A 27,824-nucleotide genomic window follows, 5' to 3' on the forward strand; every position below is an offset into this window, starting at 1 on the left:
TTTGGGTATCTAGATATGAAAATAAAAGATTTATACTAAAACGTTAATCCTAATATATAAATGTTTTTCTAGCACTAAAAGGGGATAGAGAAATTCACTAGGGTTCTGAATTTAGATAGTCGCTAAACTTTTCTAGTGATCTTCCTTGGCATCGGAACAATTTTTAAAAGATTTTAATTTTTTTTTAATCATATCCCAAGGTTTTGTTGGACTTAAAATGGCATATTTTTTCCTATTCCAGTGTATTGAATATAAAATAATAGGATAGTCTATGACTGAAACTGTTACCGGATTACTTTTCAGGAATGCGTAGGTAGGTTAGGCGTTGGCCGTGTTGCAATGAATGACAATAAAACATGCAATTATGTTTTATATATTTATTCGAGAAAAACGTGCAATAAAAAGAATATATATTTATGTTTAGCAAGTTTTGATGTACACCATTCAAGAGCTGAATAGAAGAAGGGACTAGTTTGTTTGAGTTGAACCGAATATGGCAGCAACATTGAGTCTTCCTATCATTGACCTCTCTTCGCCCCATCGTCTTTCCACCGCCAATTCCATCCGTCAGGTTTTCAATTCTCTTCTCTTCTCTGCTTTCCAATGTTATTATGTCATGTTCTGTGTTGCTAAGTAACTATTAAGGAATAGGCATGCGTGGAGTATGGCTTCTTTTACCTTGTGAACCACGGGGTGGACACAGAGTTTATGAAGAAAGTGTTCGGCCACAGTACCAAGTTCTTCTCACTTCCTCTCCAACACAAAATGGACTTGGCCCGCAAGGACTACAGAGGCTACACTCCTCTCTATGCTGAGACTCTTCACCCTACTTCGCTCTCCAAAGGTATTCTCTTTTATTTATTCATATTGGAACTATCAACAACACATCAATGAATGACAATGATGTATAATGTATGGTAATAATCGGTATGTGTGAGGCCAATGCTGTATGAAAACTGTTGGAGAGGTGATATGTCTTTTAATAGTATAAACAATCATCATTTTATAAGCCAGTTTGGTAAAGTAAAGTTAGGTTCCACACCACTTTATTAGGATGAAATTAAAACCTATCTTAAAAATTGTTTTTTTTAGACTTATCATCACCCATTATTAGGTTATTGAATTACCTATAAATGTTCAGTCTTACAAAATTACGCTCAAGATATTTAGTTCTCGGTGTAGAGGAATTGTGTTGGAGATCAATCTCACATGTAGTGATAGTCTTACAAGTAGATTTTGTTAGATCGAATAAGACTTCAAATGACTTTCTTAAGAAAATTTGTGTCTGGCCTTATGCAATTTGTGTATTTCTAGAAAGATGATTTTTTTTTTTTGAAATTCCTCATTAATAGGTGATCCAAAAGAGAGTTATTACATTGGCTCTGTAGAAGATACCTCTATTGCTCATCTCAATCAGTGGCCTTCTGAAGGTATGGCTCCCCTTTTGCATTCAATTCGTTAGGAATGGGTTGGGTACTTCATTCTAATTTGTGCACAATAGGATCTTAACTAACTTAACATTTTTTTTCTTTGGCGAGGACACTCCAGAGTTACTGCCAAACTGGAGACCTACAATGGAATCCTTGTTTTGGAAACTAGTGTGAGTTTCTACATGCACTTAAGTTGTTAATTGTTGGCAAAAGAAATGGTAGCAACAAACTTTTTAATACTCTTTTGAACAATCTTTACTATTGATTGAAATTTATTGAAAATAACAGTACAGCTGGAAAAGAGCTGCTGTCTCTCATTGCCCTGTCCTTGAATCTGGATGAAAATTACTTTGAGAAGATAGGCGCCTCAAACAAACCATCAGCCTTTCTTCGCCTTTTGCACTATCCAGGTTTGTTAGCATTTTTTTTTGGCTCTCCTGAACCTTCTCAAGCAAGCACAAAATTTAATTATGCCTGTGTTTGTTGACACAATTTTATCTTCTACGTTGACTTTCAAAATTTATTTTACTTATTGTAATTTCCTCCTGCTCTTTATTTTCAAGTATTGATTTTGATGCCTGAACTATATTGCACATGAATGTGACTGTAGTCCATAGGCCAATTTGAAATACATAATGTAATATATTTAATTAAATGTATGGTATATTTATATTTATAATTTGCTTGTTTATTTTTGCAAATACTCATTTTGCTAGTTGCAAAGTTGTAGCTTGTTTTGAGTCAAAAACTGCATTTCTGGTGGCAACTAAAGTCTGTGTTTTATATTATGTTCTGAAGTTTTTCCTGCTACTTTATTAGTAGGGACTAGGGACAAGGTTTTCAAACCATTTATCCTTTGCAACCTTTTATTGTTGATGATATGCCTTTCAATTACGTTAGGTAAATTGGGATCGGATGAAGAGATATATGGTGCCTCTCCTCATTCAGATTATGGCATGATCACTCTCCTAATGACTGATGGTGTTCCCGGACTGCAGGTTTTTGTCTTCCCTATAGTATCCTCTGTGTTCTATTATTATAATATTATAGTATACCCCTGGCAATGATATTAGAGAGAAGAAATGGAATTGTACTTCTTCCAGCAAGGGATTCCATCTCCCTGTAGCAATGGAATTGAATTTCTTTCCTCGTATGCCTTATTCATTGGGGGTCTATCATATTGTTATTGTTCTATAATTTCTATTTAATATTTGCAATTCATAATTTCATATAATTAAAGGCTTGAGATTTTATATTTATAGATCTGCAAGGAGAAATTAAATCAACCTCAAGTCTGGGAGGATGTGTCTCATGTAGAAGGGTGAGTTCATGATTAAGAAAATTTATAAATAGTATATAATATATTACTACTTTTAAGTCTATTTGAATCACAACTGAATTATATTATCTAGATATTCTAGACTACATTTCCAATAAAAATTATGTACTTTATCTGCTCTTCTTTCCTAGACTTAGGTGTTTTCGGTTTCTATCTGCAGGGCCTTAATAGTGAACATTGGTGACTTAATGGAGAGATGGACAAATTGTTTATACAGGTAAATTCCATCTTCCAACAAGAGTTTTTCTCTCTTTTTTTTCTTCTAATTAGAGCTGTTGAGAAACTTTGCAATTGGTTTTTCATACGTATTAAGCAAGGTCTTTGATCGTGATTAGATAAATTTCCATGTAAACACTCTTAGAAAAAGAAAATAAGAAGGACAAAATGAATTAACTTCTCTCATAAGTTAAAATTAGTTTATACATAAGTTAAAAATCATCTTTTGAAAAAACTAAACAAAAAAGGATTTCTTCATAAGCTAATTATGGGAGAAGCTAATTCATTTTTTCTTTGAAGTACTTATGAGAAGTCTTTGTATACTGCCATACTGGTATATATCATTCTCACTTTTTGTCATTACCCTTGCAGATCAACACTTCACAGGGTTATGCCAACAGGAAAAGAACGTTATTCTGTAATTACTAGCCACTTCCTTACTTGCTTTATTGTATTGTTGTTTTTTCTTGAATGATAGCTTATCATGGATTTTTATTTCAAGGGTAGGAGATAATCGAGGGAATTTATACCTTTATATTTTGCTTTATGGCCACCAAAATGAAGTATGCTTCACTCTAGTTATACACGTTTGGATAGTGAATCGGATTAGCATACTCATAACTGAACTTAGAAAGTGAGAAAAGATATTTGCGTGATCCCACAAACTCTATAGGTCGAGTGAGTTTTCAGACATAGGTGACAGTGACAGAACATAAGGGAAATATTTCCTGGTTTCACCAAAACAATCTTATTTATAATGCTAGATGACACGTCTGAATAAAGCTTCTCTCTGTCATTTTGAGCTGACCAAGGTGCTACTCGGCCACATGACTTTCTAAAATAACTTTTTTGTAGCATAGATGTTACTGAACGAGTTAGTTAGAGGTAGGATATGCTTTATTCACTGAAATACTGTATCAGAAGTTGATATCTTTTCAAAGAGTCTTAATGTTTAAGTTTTATCTTCAAAAAACTGGAACAAGGAAATTGTCTGATGTCATAGTTATTTCCAACCATTACATTATAAATTCGACTTCTTTTTAACTGCACTATGGTGAGGTGTTCTAGCTTGTCGGAATGATTTTGATGAAGTCGATAAAATATGAATGATATGCAATTTTGTAGGTTGCATTCTTCTTCGACCCGCCCTCAGATTGTGTAGTGGAATGCTTTGAAAGTTGCTGCAGTGAATCATCTCCTCCCAGGTGCAAAAAATTGTTCTCCATTTAGAACTTTTACTAGCCACACTAAAACTAAGATGTATTCATGAAACTACGTAAGCAACAAGAGTTTCATTCTGATAGAGCCAAAAAAAAAAGAACGTTGACTATAGTTTTTTATGTTATCATTCAATTATTCACATTTAAATTATAACTCTTGAACTAGAGGTAAGGGTGTTTGAATGATAATATCAAATATATTTTATACTAAATTAAATCCAAAAACTTTTGTGCTAAAAGTGGATAAAAAACAAACTTGAAGGAAAAAATGGAGTACAAATCTACACAGACTAAAACAAACACGAGCACAAAACAAAGAAAAACACAACCGACAAAGATTATCCCCTGGTGGAGGTCTTTATTAAAAGCTTATATGACACATTTCTTAAATTTTAGTCTTTATTAAAAGTTTATATGCCACATACATTTCTTAAATTTTAGTTTTACACGCAACATGATATGAACTTTTGTCAATGTTTGCTGCAGATTCCCTCCAATACGCAGTGGGGACTACTTGAATGAACGGTTCAGACTCACATATGGTTCTGAAAGGGAACTAAAATGCTCTATCCAGTTAAAGAACTAAAGCCTGTACTTATGGGATGCTAACACATTTTCACATTAGTGACAAATGTGAAAATATGTGGAGTGCATAGACATTTCAGAAAATTGTTAAATTAATTTGCGAAAAGTGTTCAATGATTGTTTGTGGCTGTGTTTGCATGGTTGTTTAAATGAGATCGAACCTATTGTTATTGCTTTTGTTGTTGATATTATATTTAGTATAAAACTTTATTTAAGCTGCTAACAAGCAATAACTCACGTTGCACTAAGCATAATTTTTAGGGCGAAACTCTTCCTTGAAATGTACATCTTTTATCATTTTAGTTTCATAGATATAAATGTGACCTTTGGGAGTTTTAAATTCTTTACTTTTTATGTCTGAATTTATTTTTAAAATGTTGAATTTTAAAAGTTTTTTTATAATGTTAAAAAATGGTATAACATGTCTAGGTTAACCGGTTATACTTAAAAACATCTTCAATGATGATTTTTATTACTAACTTGTTAAGGTTCTTATTTTATTTTAAATAAAATTTAAAATATCACATTATTTTTAAGTAATTCACATTATATTTTTATAAAATGTATTTCAATGATGGGATCTTATAAGCAATTCATAATTTTAAAAAAATTTATTTACACTTTACTTTTTGTAGACTTAAAAATTAATGTAATTATTATATATTTAATTAAACATAATAAATAATATTCCAACACCAAAAAAAAAAACATAATAAATAATATTTTAATATATAAAAATTAATAATAAAGTTTATACAATTAACTTAATGTGTGACTAGTTTTTTATTTGTAGGTGGTAATTGGTTGCTTATGCAAGTCTATTTCTTTTTCTTTTTTTTTTAATGTGTGAGAGTGATTTGTATCTTTTGTTGTTTGTTGAAAGATTTAAGACTAAAAAGTATTATTTTTTATAAGAGTCATCATTTATTTTAAATTAATCTTTTATATCATATTATCTAAATTACTCTAATGAAAAATGTTAATAAAAGGGTATACAAAATTCTAAAATGAAAAATTATACCTACGCACATGTCCGAGTAATAGATAAGATTGCCAAAACTGCTCAATTCGATTAAGTTGTATGCATCATGTCACATTTTAATATCATAATTAAAGCTTTTAAAGTTAATATTACTAATCTTATCCGATTTGGATAAGATTGTTTTTGGTGGAAAATATAGATTAAAAAAAATTAATATCGTTAAATATAGATAGATGGAAAAGGTTAAAAGATTAGAGGATAGAATTCGTTGGGAGCCCAACACTGGGGTTGCGGTCCCTAGGAATGGCAACGGGGCGGGGCGGGTACGGGTTTCATGATACCCGTCCCCGTCCTCGCAAGTTAAACTCATCCCGTTCCCGTCTCTATACTCGTCGGGTATAGATTTTCATCCTCATTCTCGTCCCCGTCGGGTATCAGGTATACTCGTACCCGTCAATTTTTTTATTTTTTATTTTTTGTAAAAAAATGATATTTTTAAATTATTTTTTTTATTATATTATAATTATAATTAGATTATTTCTTTATCTCATATTATAATAAATAATCACACATAAAAAAATATTAAATTTTTTTAATATAATTAAATTGAAAGTGAATATTAAATTAAAAATGAGAATGAGGACGGGTACGGGTAAGGGTACGGGACGGGTAAGTACATACCCGTACCCGTACCCGTACCCGATTTAATATATCGGGTTTTACCCGTACCCGTACCCGGTCAAACCGGGTATTTCCTGTCAAAGTCGGGACGGGTTCGGGTATTACTCGCAGGTACGGGTATATTTGCGGTTCCTAGTATAGTAGTATTGGTAGGTTGAATTGGTTTAATGTACTATGATAAGATTAAATCCGAGTTAATGAAATCTATTCATATCGGTTAAGTTTGAAGTTTGAAAATTATATGATCAAATTCAAATCAAAACAATTTTATTAAGATTATATCAGCTTGATTCCGGTTTGTGCCTCATGCAAATGAGCGGTTTGGAAGTATTTTAAATTAGGATCGATCTAGTGGTATAATTAAAATATAATAAATGTAGTTTTAGGTTGAATCTTTTTTGCTGTTATTATAATTTTGATGAATAATTTTTTTTAGCAATATTCTACTAACCAATGTTGAGAGTTAATTTCGCATGTGATTTTTGTTTTTTTCTTTCTCCTCATTTTAAAAAAAATAATATCAGTTTAATTTTTGTGATCGAACTATGATAAAATATATAAAATATTGTATTTTTAAGATTTGTATTTATTTATTTATTGTTTTTATATGTTTATTTTTATGTTAATACAAGGTAAAAAATATTTATTACTTTTAATATATATTTATTATATTCTGTTATGCATAATTGTTGTGTGCAAAACTTTGAGGAGTTTTATGGGTTTTGTTATTGTTCTGCAAAGTATTATAACTATTGAATTCTTATCTGATTATCTATTATTTGGTGAATTTGGCTGGCTATAAATGATCTCATATTCAGCTCTAAAATAATTGTTATTTCTGAAATGTTAAATCTGGTGCAGTTATGTTAATGGAGATGGTTAAGAACTAGATTTTTCTCTTTCAATTATGATTTCTTTTCTTGGTTCAATTCTCCTGACGTATGTCTATCTTAATATTGTATATTAACTATTAACTTTCTGTCTCATTGGTTTGGTGTTACTCATTTGTGAGGATTACTTTTTATCATCTCATTTTGTTGGTATTATAGTGTCTGTGATATGATAAACTTGTTGGATATAAGCTAATTAAGTCGCTTATTTTGGGGGTTTTTGGATTTTGGGTTGATATGGAATGTATTAACTTTTTTTTTTTTTTAAATACTTTGTATACATGGGTTAGAGTACTCCTTGTACTCTTGTTAATTCTATTTTGTTTATAAAAAAAATTATATTCATATTTAATTTTTTGCTAAATTATATTTTTATTTTGTATCTTATTTTTTAGATTCATCTTGGTCATATATTTATTGAAAAAATATTTATTTTAGATCTTTATATTTATATTTGTATCAATTTAGTCCATTAAAAAAATAGTCATTTTTAATTGTGATAGAATCTCAAATCAATTTCTGATTTTGGTTAAAAATATGAAGCATATAACATTATATTTATCTATATGAAGACTATGCAATTCAATTGTCGTTTGAATTCAATAAAAGTATAATCAAACTAAAAAATCACGTGAAAAATATATTTCATAAACAGTTAGAAAAGAATATGAAATTAGATTTTTTTTTTAAATTTTAATTACCGACTTATGTTTATATAATTTTCATCATGTTTATGAAATTTTTTATTTAAAACTTTTCATCATGTTTATGTTTATATGATTATTTGCATTTAATCGATTGACATATAAGTGAATCTCATGAGATAAATTAAATATTTTAAATTAGTCAAAAAATAATTTAAAATTGTGTCTTAAAATTAAAAATTATTATTATTTTAATAAGGTCAAATTGATCCAAATTTAGAAGATATATAATTAAAATGAACATTTTAAAAGATAAATGACCAAAATGGGTCTTAAAAATAAAATAAATGACAAAATACAATTTAACCTTGATTTTTCTATAATTATCACTTATAGATCAACAATGTAAAAAGATCACTAAATAATTTCAATTGTAAGATAGTATTAGAATATATCTTAAATTCATTAAAGAACCACTCACTATGATATTTATACACATAATTTGTATGCACTTAATAGTGTTAGACGTGAGAGAGTAAATTAGGAAAAAATTTAAGTCTCACATTAATAATCAATAAGATTAAAATAATGTATTTAAGAGTGATGTAATTTTTATCCTATAAATTAACTTTTAGAATTGAATTAGATTTAATCATACTTTATACGAATTTATGATAAGTTTGCTTAAGTTTTTTGAGTCACTGGGTTATTAATATAAAGTTACAGTGACACTATGTTATTAGTGTAAAACTCCAATGACTAACATTAGAAGGGGATATATCACTCATAAATGGAAAAGAAAATTTATTTACAAGTTATTGGCTAACCCTTTTAAGCAAAATTTCATATTTAAATTTTGTAGATGAAGAAACCTACTTTATAATAATGTATGATAAATTTTTTGGGTCAACATCAGTGAGAGATCCAAAATCTTAGATTAGTAAGGAAAATTATTTAAAAATAAATAAATAATAATAATTATTATCATACATAAAAAATAAAACATAAATATAAAAAATAATCATCAATGAGTTTAATATATAAAATTAAGGAACGAAAAATAAATATTTTTAAACAAACATTAATAATTTAATTAAAGTAAAGGGATAGATCTACGTACCCTTATTATAATGCAAGTTTTCCGCTTGTTAGCATGTTATCAATATGAAGTTTCAATAGTCAAAATTAAGGAAAAATGAGTGATTTATTTAGCTAAAAATAAATAAATTTATTTGCATCTAACATCAAATTGTTCACAAAGTTCATTTAAAACTTACTCAAACTATTACTAATAAGTTGTTGATCCGAATAAAATTATATTTAATTTTTTTAAGTAAAATCTCAAATTTAAATATTATAGATAAAAAAAAATGTGATTGAGAGATGAAATCCAATTAAAATAAATTAACTATTATTCAACAATTAATCATCTACAAAATTGATAAATGCTTTACACTAAAAATATAGTTATAAAAAATTATTATATAATTATTGGTCATTAACTAAATTAATACATAATTTATATCAATAATATAATTATAAAAAAATATTATTCAACTAAAGCTTAAAAATTTCGTATATTTTGATAGCTTTATCATATGACTATATTTAAAAATATACAACTATATGCCAACAAAATATACAACTATGCCATATAAAAATATACAACTATTATTTGACTAAAATATTTTATCTTTGAACATCATAATTTATGTAATTACCACGTACCACCTCATTTTTCGGTAAAACTCGTTGTCAAATTTAGTCATAATTACCTAAATATTGGCAGTCCACATAAGGGTTCACTCTTCTTAGGCAAAGGTCAATTCACACCAAACACTTTGGATGAGGATAAAATATATTTATACATCTAAAGTACAAAAATAGAATGTTACTCTAATTTTTACTATGGTGAGGGAATAAAAAATGATTAAAACGAGAACATATCTAACCTATGGTCCGTGGATCATTCGTGGAAAGTTTCACTTTAACTCAGTGGGGCTTTAGGAATAAAGAGGAATATGAGAATAATGGAGAATTGGTGCCTTTGGAACGAGATAAGGTGGATAAACATTAGTCCTCTTATGTACGAAAACAATATCCTATGAGCCATTTATTTATGCATTTATGCTTCAGAATATGCTCAAGCTTCCTGCTTCGAAGCATTGCCACGTGGATTATCCCTCCTACAAATTAATGTTTCCAGTTTTCCAAAGAAATGATAATAATAATATACTGAAAATAATACATATTATTTGACATCTTAAAATAATACATTAAAATAAAGAGAGAAATAAAAAACAAAGGGGTGAAAAAATCAAAATTGGTTTTTGAATTACAGTTTGGACCAAGATTTCGAGACACTTTATAGCTTTGGCCTTTGAGACTTTGAGAGATATAAGTAATTTAACTTGTATAAAATTAGTAAAAACTCAAATGGAGTTTTATTTCAAAAGAACAACATGAAAAGTAGCACCACATAGATTTGTCACAACTTATTCATCACGTTTTCTTTTTCCTTTTTCTTGTCCTCTTTCACATCTTCACTTTCTTTCTTTCCTTTATTTTCTTTTCTTTTTTACTAAAATGATCGTGCTATAGTTTTGCTTTCTAGGAAAGTATTTTCGGTGTAAAAATCTTTCATCAAGGAACTTATCACTTTCACAAATAACAATTAACGTAATGAAAAGGCGTTAACTAAAAATATTCAAAAAGTTTTCATTTTAAAAATAAGTTATCATGTTAATTTTTCATTTGTGATTAAGTTTTTATTCTATATTTAATAAATAATTTTAATATATTTAGTCCCTCAAATTTTAGAATAAATTTGTTTTTGTCCTCTAAATTAAAAATAAATCTTTAATTCGTATAATTTTAAAAAAAAATTATTTAAACCTCTTAACACTATATGCAATATTAATAACATGAATTATTTGAGTCAGTTTTATAATATTATTTATTAAATTGTATAATTGTGAAATGAAAAATGTATGACTAATTATGTAATTCGAGAAGTTCAAGCTCTACTTAGTCATTCCTTAACTATAGGCCTTGCTTAATCATGTGTTTAAAGTCAAAGTGCTAGCTTAGCCATGGGTAAGTTATAAGCTTTGCTTAATCATTTGTGAAGTCTAGACTTTGTTTAGTAAATGTTAAGTCTAGGTGTTACCTAGCCATATGCCATTTATATGTTATGCTATGTGGTAGAGTCTATGCACTCATGCACCTTTTGTTGGAGGTATTGGTTTGCGAATCTAGTTAGGAGGGTCTTCATGATCTTCTATCCTAGCCTTGGGAGTTTTTATGATAGGTAACATCTTGTCAACATGTGTGATGAGCAATGACCATGCACAACTATGAAACAATGACTAGCTCCTAATGGGTCTATGTCCTATTGAGCAGTTGTTTAATTATCCATTGTGCAATAATGTCATATTCAATGTACTCTTAGGTTGCCTTATATGTTCATTGTGCTAAGAGCTATTAGCACTACATGCATGTAGAATTAAGAACACAAAACTCCATTTGTCAATAATTTTGAGTAGTGCAATGGAGTGTGCTTGTAACAATCCAAACATATCAAAATGAGAGAAAAATAGAGATTTGCACATATGTGAGACTATGTAGTTAAGGATGACTCAAAGGAATAAATTAGTATTACCTATACTAATAAAATGTATCTACTTTTTGATAACTCGTCATTTAAGAGTTCCATAATTAAACATGTTTGATTTGGAACGATTTAGGGATGGTGACTTTTTGAGGAGTTTCTCAAAATGTGTGAGGACAAAACACATTAAAAAATCGTGTGTTGGTTTGTGGGAATATTCGTTAATCCTAAAGGCAAAAGAACATCTTAGAAAGGATTATCACTGGAGCGTTCTTGTTGGTGAAGGGTTCTAACTAATAAAGAGTTGTGTGAAGTGTTACCGTGTGAAGTACCATAGAGTAGAGTTGTTGAGACGTTAATTCTAAGAGATGTTACAAATGATATCATAATAGGTCTCCTCTCTTAGTATAGTGTAACAACTAGAACACATCGGAATGAAAGAGATATAAAGATTTGTACATGTGTGAGACTATGAAGTTGATGATAACTTAAAAGAATTAATTAGTATTATATATACCAACAAGATATATTTACTTTTCAATAGATCATCACTTAAGAATTACATAATTAAGTGTACTTAACTTGGAGCGATTTATGAATTGTGACCTTTTGAAAAGTTTCATAGAAAGTGTGTAAGTGAGGATAAAGCATATTGAAAAGTTTTTTATTGGTTTATAAGGATAGTTGTTAATCCCAAAGGTAACCAAACATTTCAAAAAGGGTTACCCATGAAGAGTTTTGATCGATGAAGAGTTATGATCAAAGAGAAGTTGTATGAAGTATATATCACCATGTGAAGTATCGTGGAATAAAATCGTTGAAATATAAAAAATGAGAGGTGTTGTAGTGCATGCATTATTTATTTATTTATTTTTATGTATTTTTAGAATGCTACACGACCTTTTTTTGTTGTTGAAAGGAGTGAGCATCGTGACCTTCTTATATATGCTTTAAAGATGTGTTAATCATAATCTTACTCTTCTATTTTGTCTTGTATATGTTGTTTGGGCTGAATATCAATTTTCATTTAAAAACTAGGTGAATTATGTTGAACATGTCAACGATGAAACTTAGACTTAATTATTTTTATTAAGGACATGTGGCATTGGACAATGAAAGATTTATGTCCTTATAAAAATTTTCTTTATTTTTTGTTCTTCTAAATTTTTGTAGCTTATATCATTATGTAATCTTTTTTAACTATTTATTTGTTTATTAAAAGATTAAGTAATCATTTCAAGTCTTACTCACAATCACTAATGATATTATGCCCGTGTAACTTCTAAAAAAATGTTTTAAATCCTTAAAATAAATATTATTTATTTATCTTAAAATAGTTATTAAGAACATAAAAAAAAACTTTAAATTTTAGAAGAATACAATTTAAATAAACATATTTTGTGGAGATAAAAATTAAAATTTACTCATTTTAAAAAAAATTAAAAAATAATATTTACAAATTTTAGAACGATAAAAAATAAATATATTTTTTTTTGGTGCGACTAATCTCAGCTTGCTCATTTTTGATCAGTTAGATGGGACTTAAAAATCTAACTAGTGAAATATTTCTCCTTTTACTATGTTTTTTCTTCTTTACTTTTCTCTTGCTTTCTCCTAATTGTCCCTTCCATGTTCCTTCAACAAATCCAATCTCCCACGATTTTTGCTGGTGACTTTACGACTGGAATTTCCTTTCCAACCATACTAGACATTATACATATTCTTTTTAGGATTAATCACCTATATACAATGGTTAGTGTAAAATTTTTTACACTAACAACCAATTATATATCTTAATTATGTCATCTCATTGTTAAAAGTAAATATATTTACAGTGACATGACATGTTAAAAGATTTTACATTGTCAGTATATAAGTGATTAACTCTTCTTTTTAACTTATTATTTTCAATGAAAGTATTTTTAATATTTTTTTAATTTCTCATTTCTTTTGATTTATCTTTATTATTTTTAGTTTTATATAGAAATTTGATATTTTAAAAAATTATTAATAATTAAAAAATAACTTTATATTACGATATAAGTTATTTATTTTAATTTATAATTATATTAAATATTTATTTATCTTGGACAATGCAAAGTTAAATACTAGTTACATGTTAAATATTAATAAAAAAACAAAAGTATAGCTAATCTGAAAGTTTATTAAACTAATAAGATCTAGATGACAATAAGCAATCCAAGTCCTTTGGTAAGGTCTTACATTTCGAATATCATAAAAAATACTATATAAAAATTTACACCTTGCAATTATCTTCGGTTGCATTCAAATGATAGTGATTACTTTTAGACGGATAAGATAGAATTTTTGAGTTTTTTATGCCATGCTACTTGCCAAGAGTTTGGATAAGGAGTAAATGAATCTGCATAATTATCGTCTTTATAATCTTATTTGGTGCAATTTTAAGATAGTTTCTGGACAAAGCAAACTTCGTTATTTGTTATGAAGTGTAGTTTTTTTTCTTTTTTTTTCTTTCTATTTCTGAATAAAGTATTATGTATGCAGTAGATTGAGCATATATCTGCTTGTTTATAAATTTAGTTAACCAGTATTTTAACATATGTAATATGTAATATATAATAAATATTTATCTTTTATAAATAATGTTTACAATAAATAAATATTTTTAATTTATAAATTATATTATAATTAAAAAATTATAATAAATAAGTATTTTTAATATATAAATTATATTTAAAATTTGTAATAAATAATCTGTATTGTAATTAAAAATATTTGAATATATTTTTTTTATAATGGACATAGTTCACACAATATTTTTAAGTTGATAATTAACTAAGGAATAAATTAACTATGCTCCTGAAAGTACTAAATATTATTTCTACTAACTAAATGTTATTTTAACTAGTAAAAATCAATCTTGAGAGTACTAAGTTGACCTCGATATCCTAGATTCTTAAGACAAGTCTTACAAAAGGTTTGGTGATATTTTTAATATATGAATTATATTTTAAATTTATAATAAATAAATATTTTGAATATATGAATTATATTTAAAATTATTATTTTTTAATCTTTATTTTAAAAGTATCATTTTAGTATTTACAATACATAAAATTATATAATTAAATTTGTGATAAATAAATTATTTTTATTATATATCGTATTATAATTAAAACTTGGAAAAAAAAATTTCAATAAATGAATTATATTTTAGATTATTACAAATAACTTATATTTGATATAAATTTTTTAATTACTCATAATATATTTAATATATATATATATAATGATATATTTAAAAGTGATAAAAAGTAAAAAAAAAATATTGAAATAAATATAAAATTCATATATTAAATAGATAAGATGTTAAAAAATATTAAATTAATACAATATGAAGTGAAGGGATAAAAATAAAATATTTTAATTTTTAAGATAAAAAATATATTTTATCTTAAAATTTCGTTACTATTTGATAGATAATAAATCGTTTGTTTAATATGAAAAATATAAGAATTATTTGCACATAAGGTGAGGAGTTCTCTCCCAAAAAACTATGCAAATAATAACGAATATGAAGAAGAGTGAAATGTTAAAAAAAACAAAAAATTATTATAATTTATATATCGACAATAATTAATATTATATTTGATATGTTATTTTAGTTGATTTTTAGTTTTGTGAGTACAAATTCAACTTTAACTAATAACTTTAGAATAATATGTGTATTATGTTTGTAGAAGAAGAAAATAAGTTAACTAATTATTTCTTTTACTAATTGAAAAATTTATTTGATCTTATTATTATTGGTATTTGTTAACCAAACTTTTTTTAAATAACTTGTATAGTTAAAAAAAAATGATTTTAACTTGACATATTTTGGGTGTAAAAAAATCCTTATTATATTTATTTTTTATCTTTAAAATATTTACTAAATTTCTTTCTTATCTTTGGTAGAAATTTATTATATATAAAATGTATTAGACACTAAAATGTGAGAAAATAAGTGATGAATTATAAGTATTATTTAATTATAAATTATTATTTATGATAAATTATTGATCTTTAAAAAATATGTATAATAATGATATCTGAGTAGTTAATATTATTAAAATTATGAGTGTGGATAGGTGTTAACATACTTTTCTTCTTACTATTAAATAGTTTATTAATATCGGTTGATTAGATTTTATAAGGAGATGTCTGCCCCAAATCTTTAGGATTGCAGCAGAAATCGAGGTATGCAGATCATGTTATTAAAAAATTATAAAGTTGACATAACTTTGTCACCGTTGTAATTAAAAGATAAAAACATGTAATGGGCATTGTCATAACTTTATCACCGTTCTATTATAAAGACAAAAACAGCCTTATAAGCCATCTGGATTAATAATGAATAATTTTCCGGGATATTTATAGTTTATTTTTATATCAATTCATATATATTTTATATATATTAAATACAAATGAAAGAACAATTTTTAAAAATTATTCTTTAACAAAAGATTTTGACAACTTTTAAATTTTTTATATTTTATTTTATTTATTATATTATTTATGAATTAAATTGTAATATTTTTAAAATAAGTTATCAATAATTAAAATAATATTTTATTTGATAAATATAAAAAAGATTAATAAAAATAATATAATTTCTTATTTTAAATATAAAATATAATTTATATATTAAAAAATCTATTTATAATAATATTAAATCTAGTATTCATTTATATGTAATTTATTACAATTTTTAGTCATATATAATAAATATTCAACTTAAGAAATATACATGTTAAAATATCAGTTACAATTAAATATACATCCTTATCTTTGAATTATATATATTTTTTAAGTTATTTCATAAAGAGAGTGCTTTTAAAATTTATTTTCACCATTATCGACTCATATATCATTCTAATTATATACATTGATTATTTGATTTGATTTGAACTTTTAGATTTATATTCCTTTCAAATATTTATTTAGTTCATTATTAAAGAACATTTTCTATATAAATAGGAGATTTATCTTCCTCAAGAGTTTGACAAGCACCCGTACAAATTAGATGATTTCATCCCAATTATTAAGCAATACATCATCTTCATACAATACTACATTCACATCATTTATTGTATAACAACTCATACACCGTTGCACTTTCAACATAGACAACTTAAATAGCGTACATTATTTAATACACCCTATAATAATTTGACAACACGACTTAAAGCACTTAAGAACTTGTATAACTTGAGTAATTTCATTATAGATACCATATAACACATAGTCATCAAACAACATCACACTCACAACTTATACCATATAGCAGCCTATACATTTTTACACCTTTAACTTAAACCATTTTCAATATGCACATATACATATCACCAGACAACATGAACATCTATGTCATCAACACATCACAAATAATATAGACTAACGCAAACACTCATTCAACTATCATCCACCCAACACCTTCAATAAAATAACATAGATTATATATATATATATATATATATATATATATATATATATATATATATATATATATATATATATATATATATATATATATATATATATATCAACCCTGAAGATCTCTTACAATTGAGATGAGTAGTTTAAGTGACTTGATCCTACCTAATCACAACGACTGATATAATCCTAGAAAATAATGGTTGACACTAAGGCCAGAAACAACGCCTAGCTCAAGGCTAGAAACAATGGCTAACATAAGTTAGATTGATTTCTTAGGTTTCGCCACTTAAACTCGGAAGTATGATACTATGTCAAGGTAGAACAATTTGGATATGGGCCTACCACGACATTAGCATGCAACACTAATTTCTCTATGGGACTAGCCCACTAACTACCCTTCAAATACTACAACCTTCTAATACTCGGTTAGGGACTAAGTCATTGACTTCCTACTTTACTTGGTTGGTCACTTGTAATCAATATAATTCGACTTTATCCCTATACTATAATCACTTTATACATATATGCCTCGACCTTATTCACATATGGATACCACATTAAACTTAGAGAAGACAATTGAAAACAACCTACCCATTTAGAATCTGACTTACTTACTGAAGGGTTCAACACAATGATATTCGCACAATAGGATACTAATTTTTGAAAACATCTTTAATTAACTCTCATTTAGTTCCTATGTATCTGAACATAAACATGTATCATAATCACATGTCTAACAACTGAACAACTGTACATCATTATAGCTTAGACATCATTCAGTTTACATCTTAACCATACAACAACATAACATCATATTAGCTACCTCTTTATAGCTTAACCATCTATCAACATGCATACCAACTTTTAACTTAACAACAATAATAAACATAATGTTTAGCATATACCTCATCACATACAACATCAACATACAACTCTCTTTTGCCTTAACAACCTAATTATCATCATACATCATCAATTCACCTATCAACTTACAACATAGATATTCATCATCACATACTATTATACATACATCATGATAATCAATATAGATAAGGGAGAGCAACAGAGAATTTGTCGCTCAACATCAAAAAGCAAGGCTCAACACCTAAATCTCTGTGAGCCCAATGCTCAGCTCCAAGAGCAATGCTCAACACCTAATTATTTTTTAGCCCAATGCTTAGCTCTAGGAGCAACGCACAACACCTAATTCCTTATGAGCCTAATGCTCAGTTATAGAATAAGAACAACCACTATATCATTCAACTCCAAAACTTTAGGTTCATTTATGAAACTTATAAATCAACCACATGCAACATCAAATTCCATATATGGGCAACATTATCAACTTATTTCCAACCAAAAACAACACATGCAACCATCAAGGTATCAAGATTATCCATTTTTACTCAACTCACCCAAGAGAACATCAAAACCCCAAATTCCCTCTGTGACCAACAACTCAACCACCAACAAATCTAACAATACAACAAGAAATTAGGGATTTCAAAAGCTATCAATCAACATGCATACCAAATAGAAACAATGCAAGTTTCCCTTGCCTTGTTGATGACATGGAATCTATAAGAGGAATGGAGATGACAACGAGCTCTGTACAACCATGAGGAGAGATCCTCAACTTCACCAACTCATAATCCTCATCATCGTGCCTTTAATCAACTATAAAGAAGGAAGAAAATGGTTTTTCAACTAGAGAGGAAGAATAATAAGGGGAATGTCCACCGAGAGAAACCTCCCTCTAATCTCTCTCTATAGATTTCAAAAATTTGAGTTATGAACTCATCACTTAAAGGAACTCTTTTATACTTTCCTTTAACCTAACACACACCACAACTCCTATAAAACAAACACATCAAAACATGAGTGTTACACATTTTATCATTTTTATGAGAAAAAATGAGAATTAAAAGTAAAATCTAGCTTGAATATTATTAAATATTAATTATTATATCATTTATTCAATATTTCAATCTATAGAAAAGTACTACAATTAAATTTTATAATAAATAAATATTTTTAACCGATAAATTAGTATATTATTTTAATTATTAGTAAGTTTTTAAGAAACTATAAAAATTAATTTAAAATGCAAAATAAAAATAATACATTAAAAAACATAAACTGTTAAAAATCAAGTATATGAAACGTAAAAATAGAATAGTTTGAAATAGTCGAAAACTAATTTTTTGAGTTAATAGTTAAATCAGACTAAATTTGAAATTAAAAATAAAAAATATAAATAGAATAAGAATAATTAAATATGCGATATATGATATTAAACTATTAATATAACGCTTGACCCTGTGAGAATGATAATAAATTAAAAAAAAACTCCTATAAATGTGTCTATCTAAGAAAAACTCCTTAAACACGTTATCGTTTAAGAAAAATATGTTAAATACTTTATTAAAATAATATTATATAAATTTTTTTATATCATCATTCAATCATAAATAATAATTTTTTAACTATTGTTTTAAAAAAATCATATGTATCATTTATTGGAATTAATATTGTTTGAGACAACTAAAATAATTATGAGATGAAAGTAAAATTATATTTACAATTATTTTAATATATTTTTTGGGGTATAATAATATTTTTTAGCAAATTCATTTTTGACTGATTAACATTGTAAGAATAATTTCTTTAAGCCTCAAAGAAATATTAAAATTAAAGTCCAACTTGTATTATACAACTTTGGTTTTTTATTAAAACATGCGTCAAAGGCTAAAATAAAAATAATCCGAGGTCATATGCAAGCGGGAGCATAATTATGTGATTAACATGATAAGCAACCAAGTGAAGTGTGGAATCTCCGCCACGTCAAATCCCACCAACCAAACGCAGGGTGAGAAAAGAAGGAGCACGGTTTGAAAAAGAGGCGCGAGGCAGCGGAACCCCGCTCTTTATCCAGGACAAGATAAATGGATAGTGTTGTGTCGTTGGGCGTCTCTCTTTCTCTCCCATCTGCGAAAGCCGAGGGAGACCAAACCAAAACAAAAACATCATACATAACCCAACACACCACAACACAACACAACACCGTAGGAGTACCAATTTCATGTCTCGGATCCCGTGATTCGGATCCCCAAGACCCGTCTTCACAAACAACCTCGTACCCTATTTTCGTTGGATCCAGCGCCATGACCCGGCGATGCTCGCATTGCAGCCACAATGGACACAACTCCAGGACCTGCCCCAACCGCGGGGTTAAGATATTCGGAGTCCGATTAACCGATGGCTCCATTCGGAAGAGTGCTAGCATGGGTAATCTCACCCACTACGCCGGTTCCGGGTCGGGGCCACTCCATGCCGGGTCAAATAACCCGGGTTCTCCCGGCGAAACCCCCGATCACGCCGCCGCAGCTGATGGTTACGCCTCCGAGGACTTTGTTCCCGGCTCTTCTTCTAGCTCCAGGGAGAGAAAGAAGGGTTCGATTCCTTATCTCAGAAAATTAAAAAAACGAGTTTTTTTTTTTGGCTTGCTTGAGGGTTATTTTTTGGGGGAATTGCATGCGGGACTTGGGAGGGTTTGGGTGGTGTTTTGAGTGGTTGATTGAGTTAGGTGAGGTCAATTAACTTGGATTAATTGTGTGGGTTTTTTTTTTTGGTTTGGATTGGTCTTTATTTGGACAAAAAATCTTTCTTTTTATGGGGGGTGCCACTGTGGGGAATAACTAGATAAGAAAGGTACAAGTTAACTTTAGTAGGGATTGTTTCTCTCTCTCTGTTTCTCTCTCTCTCTGTTTTTTTTTAGTGAATTGATTTTGTTTGCTGGGCTGCATAGATTTTAAATATGTGAGATATTGAGAAATGGATTGGATTTGTTTGTGAATCTCAAGTCATGTTCTATGAGCAGAGGTTGTTTGCACAGCTAACAGAAGGTTATAATATGTGAAGAGTCTGTTCAAGTTTTTACTAGTTTGACCCATGAACAAGAGCAAGACCAGGTTTCTAAGCCCTTTTAGCCTGGGAGAGTTCTTATTTACCAAGAGAGAAGTTCATTGTGCTTGATTTGTATTGGATTACTGTTTGTTGACTTTGAAAGTGTACCGTGATTGTGGGGGTATGCTATGAGCGTATATTTCACTTTTTCAGCTACATGGAAACTGCGGCCATATATTTTGAACATTTTTGTTTATAATAAAAAAGGTAGACATCAATTAGTTCAAAGAGGTTTAGGTAAGTTTACCAAGCATTGATGCCGACTCTGTACTGATTGGTACTCATGCTATATTGCTATATATCACAATATAGGGTGACAAGTACACTTGTAAGTCGCAGGGTATTTGCAAACAGGAAATTGTCCTGTATATAAATCCGCAGAGTGAGTGAGGCAAATTCAATAATACAGGTCATTCACTCTGTAAACACAGTTGATATCTTGACTAGGTGGGGTACCTACTCCCCCTCTTTCCCCCTTACTCATTCACACATAAGAAGGTTTTTGAGCCTCTAATTAGAAGAAGGTGGAGAGGGGGACTAACCCTCTTCTTAAATTGACTCCTTGATAAATCAAGGAAACACCTGGTATAAGTTTAGATATTGTAGTTTCATTTTCCATCTTAGCCTTGAAGGTGTAGAGTACACGGAGTGCAGGGGTGGGAATTGGTCAAATGACTTATCATGGGCCTTTTACAATCCCTTCCAAGTTTGGAGCTTGTTTATCAAATATTTAGATCTAACTGTATTGAGCATGCATTATTTATTGATGGTTTCTTAGTTTTTTTCATATTACACAGCACCAATAGGCCTATACACCTTAAATAATAAATTGTCTCCCTTATTTCCTCCTTTGATGGTGTGTGAGCATAAGCTGAATATGATTTTTTTTTTCTCACATTACCCGTGGCTTATTTCCTCTTCTTCAATGCATTTCTTTTTACCTTTTTTGTGGTTTTCTAACTTCCCACTAGCTAATAGTAAGGGCAGAAGGACAAGAGCCATGGGCCAAGTAAAATGTGTCAACATCCTATTTATAGGACAAATATCAATGAATGATGTAATAAAAATAGCTATTCAAAGAAGGATATGAATTTCTATTGGACTCTGATTCAATAAACACTAGAGAGTAGAACCAAAATTATACCTTTTATTGTAGAATGTCCTGTACTAAGTAAAATGTGTCAGCATCCTTATTACGGAACAAAATATCAATGAATGATGCAAAGAAATAACTATTATATGAAGGATATGAATTTCTATTGGACTCTAATACGCTGAAGTGCTGAACACTAGAGAGTAAGACCAAAACTATACCTTTTATTGTAGAATTCGAGACCGAGGTAAAAGAAGCATTGAAGGAGATGGATAATGCCAACAAAAGTTTTTTGTTGTAAGCCCTAGAAAGAAAAAAAAGGTGCATGTGGCCTTTATTTGAGCAATATATGTATGAGTATGAGGGGATCACAACAAGCGTCAGAACTCAAGGTGAGGTCACAATAGATGTTTCCTATAACTATTGGTTTGCATCAAGAATCAACCTTGAGTCTCAATATTTTTACCTTGATATTAGATGTTCTTTCTGAGCATATCCAAGAGTTGATGCCACATGCATGCTTTTTGCAAATGATGTAGTCGTAGTTGGAGATTTGAGAGAGGAATTAAATGGGAAGGGAAAGGAGACAAGCTTAGGAGGCTTATGGCTTCTATATAAGCAGAAGTAAGATACAGTATATGAAATGTAAGTGTAGCTAGAGACACATCTATCCTACTTTCAGGGTGAAACTTGATGACCATATCCCATCACCAATCACATGAAATTTTTTAGATTCATCTTACAAAAATAACAGAGAAATGGTAGGTGATGTGAACCATAGTATTCAAGTGGGGTGGATGAATTAGGAGTGCCTAAGGTGTTAATTGTGAAAAAAAGGTATTGCTCAAACTGAGAAAAATTTACCGCACAACTATAGAATCTGCTAATTGAGTGTTAGGCAATTAAAAACCAATAAGAAAATAAGCTCAATGTATTAGAGATGAGAATGTTGTGATGGATGTACATACTGGACAAGACAGGGTTAGGAATGAACGTGTTTAAGGGATAGCACTTAGTAGAAAATATATCAGAATATCCCCTTGGGTGGTTTGGAGTTTGGACATGTATGGAGAAGACCTATAGAAGTCTTAGCAGGAAGAGTGTATTAGATGGAGGTATCACTGTGTTTAGAGGTAGATGGAAACCAAGAAAAATGATAGGGAAAACTATTAAGAAGTATTGGGAAAAATCCAAGTCCCACATCGACTAGAGATTAAGCAATTAAATAGTATATAAGTGAAAAACAACCCTCACCTTACAAGTTGGTTTTGTAAGGTTGAGTTAGGCTTAATCTACTATTCTAAGATGGTATCAGAGCTATCCTAGATTCTTAAAAATGGGTCACCTACCATTCATTGATACATGCACCATAGGCATGAGAGGGTGTATTCAAGTCCCGCTAATCCTAGATCATTAAAAAATGGCCACTTACCATTTATCTACGTACCAAGTCCAATAGTGCTGGACGTGAGGGGGGTGTATTGGGAAAATCCAAGTCTCACATCGACTAGAGATTAGGCAATTAAATAGTATATAAGTGGAAAGCAACCCTCACCTTATAAGCCGGTTTTGTAAGGTTGAGTTAGACTTAATCCACTATTCTAAGAAGAAGGATTTATAGGTCAATTGTTGGTCTTACTGATATGATTCACAGTAGAACTTTATTGTGTCATTTGATCCATCTAACTGACCCTATGTAATGGGAAAGCCTTGGTTTGTTGTAAGCTTAGCTCCAGTGAGGCTTACAAGTCTTAAATGATGACAAGCTAAAAGATTTTAATTTGTGATCCATTTATGGCCAAACCTAAATTCTTATATATATATTTTTTCCAGGTTTAACTTATAATTTCTTTTATGCAGGTGTTCCATGGACTGAAGAGGAACATAGAATGTTTTTACTTGGATTGCAGAAGCTGGGCAAAGGCGATTGGCGTGGAATTGCAAGGAACTATGTTATATCAAGGACACCTACTCAAGTTGCGAGTCACGCACAGAAATATTTCATCAGGCAAAGCAATGTGTCCAGGCGGAAAAGACGGTCCAGCTTGTTTGATATTGTTGCAGATGATGTTTGTACCCTTATCTGCAAATTACATCAAAATGCATACAATAAAATTAACACCGCATAATTTGTTCTTGGCCATCGATAAGATATCCAAATGAGTTTATTTCTTTGAAGATATTGTGTGACATGTTCCAAATGTGTTAAAATTGCATAAACCTTCTGCAGCACATTGTACACGTTTACTATGCATTAATAATAACTTCTGTTAAAATTATTTATGAAATCATGGCTGTAGGGTAATTTGGAGATAAACATTGCATTTCCTCATGTGATGCTTTTCCAAATTCCATCATTAGAATTAGAAATATGTAGCTTTCCTTGTCCTTTGGCCTTGGAACCTTCTCATTTCTTGTATTTTTATTATGATGTGATTTTGCAGGCCGCCGACACTCCAATGGTACAGCAAGACTTCTTGTCAGCTAATCAGATACAGACTGAAACAGAAGGCAATAACCCCTTGCCTGCTCCTCCTCCCCTTGACGAAGAGTGTGAATCCATGGATTCCACAAACTCAAATGATGGAGAGCCTGCCCCATCAAAGCCTGAAAATACACAATCATCTTATCCAGTGTTATATCCTGCATATTATTCTCCAGTGTTCCCGTTTCCTCTGCCCTATTGGTCAGGATACAGTCCAGAACCCACCAAGAAGGAGACACATGAAGTGCTGAAGCCAACTGCAGTACATACTAAAAATCCAATCAATGTTGATGAACTGGTTGGCATATCAAAACTGAGTCTAGGGGAGTCTATTGGTGACTCTGGCCCCTCATCTCTGTCTCTAAAACTTCTTGAAGAAGGACCCTCTAGACAGTCGGCTTTTCACGCAACACCGACACCAACGTGTGGCAGTTCAAATATGAATGGCAGTGCCATCCATGCAGTTTAAGCGTGTTCAAGGAAGAGACTGTCGTGTGACTGAGCATTTTCAGTCAATGGGGGGCTCGTGAATGTGGTCTTGTGTTCATCATATATCTGTTTGTGGGGTGACCTAAATAATTTTTTCTTTGCCCATTCACAGTGATTAACCTAGTTTGTTTATTTGCTGGTAGGCAGTAGCGTCTAGGAATTACTTGGGATCAGACTAAAACTTTATGTTTGTTCAGTGATTTTATTTGTCAGGGTTATGTAAAGTTAATGTTGATTGTGCAGTTTGACAATCTACTAAGTTGTACTTCATGTTTTAAGTGCTGGATTAGAATGTTGCAAGTGCGTGATAGGGTTTGAAATTGGTTGAGATAGTTTAAAACTTACTTTGAATATGCTTGACTTATTCCTTAAATATAATGCACGAGTCTAGTCTAATTAATTTAGATGTTTATTTTTTCCAGGTCTATTGAGTTCTTTAGAGGTCTTGTTTGCCTTGAAAATTTATTTAAAGCTAACTTTATAAGTCACATTTTAAAGATGTCATATACATTCGTGTGCACAGTTACAAATACTTGCTGATATTTCCAATGTCCACTTTAGAGGTGGGTTTTAGTATTTTGGGTTTGGGTTTTTAGCCTATCTGCCAAAAAACATCAAGAATTAGACCAATGGGTGTCTGGACTTTATGTAGTTGGACCTGGGTCTTAGATTAGTATGCATATAATATTAAAATATTATTGTTAAAAAATAATCATTATTATTTTTTTTACATAAATAAGTTATCCGTTAAATCTTGATTTTTTATAAATAATGTAAAATTTGACTTCTTAATTAAATATTCTTTTTAAAAACAGTTTGACCAAAATTATGCAAGACCAGTTTGTATGGTCGCATGTTTTTAGTTTTAAAAAGTAATTTTTAAAACAACGCATTTGGTTAAAAATGAGCTTAAATGATTTTTTTAACACAATTTCAATACATTTTAATATTTATTTTCAAAATTAAGAAAAAATATTTGTGATTTTTTTTTTGTTTATAAAAAAAAATCGTCATATTTGACAATAACTTTTCGTGTCACAAGCACCACCATATTGCCACACATTTTGGTTCCCAATGTGAAGTTGTTTGACGAAGCTCAAGATCCCACAAGGCATTGTTGCAAATAAACAGAAACCATCGGGAGTTGTAAATTTATTTGATGTCTGTAAAAAAACCCCAAAGAGTCTTTGAAGGAATACCCTCCTTTTTCGAAGTTATTGCATGAGTGGTGGACCCTTATAATAGAATGTTCATTGCGACTTTTGTTAAAGGTTTGAGGGCGAGTCCGTTCAGCCAATCGCTAGTGCATAGGAGATTGGATATTTGCTTGAGAGTAGCTTGTTATATTGAGGCCCAAGTGGCAATGACTAACAAAAGGGCGACGGATAAGAGAGAAGAAACTTTGGGTATAAAATTCCTACCTAACAAGGATCATTTGAACCCACAATTGGGATGGAGCAAACTTTAATAGCTTGTCATATTGAGGCCAAAGAGGCAATGACTTAGCCTTATCTTTTTATTTTTTATTTTTATTTTTTACTACAATGATCATATTGGATAAAAAAAATAGATTAGAAATAAGTTAGAAATTGCAATGAAGACACTAAAGAGATATACTAGACGATGATCGATATTTAAAGATAATTTCTTTGTTAGTTCAATAGATGTAACTCGATTATAAATCTTGTATGTTTATGATACATGTGTGCATATATATATATATATATATATATATATATATATATATATATATATATATATATATATATATATATATATATATATATATATATATATATATATATATATATATATATATATATATAGGATTGGTAACTTTATAAGGGGAAGTTGTTTCATTTAATGTTGTATTTTAAGGATTATTTTTGGATTACTATATATATCTCTTGAAATTTTCAATTATACATGTATATTAAGCTATACTCAGATGAGTTTGTTGTAAATGACCTATGTGATATTTAGTTGTTAATTGTTATACATTGTACTTGTGTAGTGATCTGCCAGGTCGTTACATTTATTATATCACTTGGTCCATTTTTTTTATAGAAAATTTTAGTTAGGCCTCTAAACTAAACAAATTTGTAATAAGGTTTTTCATCTTTTTTACATTTTTATAATCTAATTTTCAAAATTAGAAGTCTGTTTATAATTCATGAATTTGATACTCTATTTTTTATATTGTCATACCTGAACAACCACATTGGATTATTAATTCATTCATTCATCATTTGTATATTAGGTTTTAATATCTGTCCATTACAATTTTCTACTATTATAAAATTCTTATAATTTGGGAGATTAGGGATTAATACCTCATAGATATGGATGATGACATTAAATAGTAATTTGATGAGACTCTTTAGTGTAGAGATATAAAAAATATTTTGCTAAATTTCATGAATTGTATACAAATCTTTAACTTCATTGAATAAATTACAAAAATATAAAAATGATAAATGATCTAATTACATATTTTTTACTTTAGGAATTTAATTAATTATTTTTCAAAAAATTCAGATTAAATAATGTAATAACCTATAAAAAATACATTTTATAATAAATTTAGTATCTTGTTATAATTCATCTTTTTTTATTGCTTTGGAATGCTATTTTGGTCCATCTTTATAGGTGGACCACCACACTCCACTAATTTTACCCCTTAAATTAATATGAGACAGATTATTAAGGCCACCTTCCACACTACATCTTAGCA

At 29.2% G+C, this 27,824-nt stretch overlaps 2 protein-coding genes across 2 annotated transcripts; both read left to right on the forward strand.

The window, feature by feature from the left end:
• The first annotated feature begins 263 nt into the window (after positions 1-263).
• On the forward strand, positions 264-4,962 carry LOC109808222 (kihadalactone A synthase LFS). The gene is made up of 11 exons (XM_020371119.3): positions 264-571; positions 652-844; positions 1,353-1,430; positions 1,549-1,600; positions 1,719-1,840; positions 2,331-2,428; positions 2,693-2,751; positions 2,930-2,986; positions 3,358-3,403; positions 4,111-4,190; positions 4,692-4,962. Exons 1-11 carry the CDS (start codon positions 494-496, stop codon positions 4,789-4,791), a joined length of 963 nt encoding a protein of 320 aa, XP_020226708.1. The 5' UTR covers positions 264-493; the 3' UTR covers positions 4,792-4,962.
• Positions 4,963-20,015: 15,053 nt separating this feature from the next.
• Positions 20,016-25,368, forward strand: LOC109807943 (myb-like transcription factor family protein). The gene is made up of 3 exons (XM_020370693.3): positions 20,016-20,510; positions 23,977-24,185; positions 24,561-25,368. Exons 1-3 carry the CDS (start codon positions 20,222-20,224, stop codon positions 25,068-25,070), a joined length of 1,008 nt encoding a protein of 335 aa, XP_020226282.2. The 5' UTR covers positions 20,016-20,221; the 3' UTR covers positions 25,071-25,368.
• Positions 25,369-27,824: the final 2,456 nt, after the last annotated feature.

The sequence above is a fragment of the Cajanus cajan genome, chromosome 5, assembly GCF_000230855.2.
Source record: "Cajanus cajan strain Asha chromosome 5, NIPB_CcT2T_4, whole genome shotgun sequence".
Taxonomy (NCBI): Eukaryota; Viridiplantae; Streptophyta; class Magnoliopsida; order Fabales; family Fabaceae; genus Cajanus; species Cajanus cajan.

Coding starts and splice junctions, on each gene's coding strand:
- LOC109808222 (XM_020371119.3), top strand. CDS start 494: ATGGCAGCAACATTGAGTCTTCCTATCATTGACCTCTCTTCGCCCCAT. Junction 1,601..1,718: donor TCCTTGTTTTGGAAACTAGT/GTGAGTTTCTAC, acceptor TGAAAATAACAG/TACAGCTGGAAAAGAGCTGC. Junction 1,841..2,330: donor TCGCCTTTTGCACTATCCAG/GTTTGTTAGCAT, acceptor CAATTACGTTAG/GTAAATTGGGATCGGATGAA.
- LOC109807943 (XM_020370693.3), top strand. CDS start 20,222: ATGACCCGGCGATGCTCGCATTGCAGCCACAATGGACACAACTCCAGG. Junction 20,511..23,976: donor CTCCAGGGAGAGAAAGAAGG/GTTCGATTCCTT, acceptor TCTTTTATGCAG/GTGTTCCATGGACTGAAGAG. Junction 24,186..24,560: donor TTGATATTGTTGCAGATGAT/GTTTGTACCCTT, acceptor GTGATTTTGCAG/GCCGCCGACACTCCAATGGT.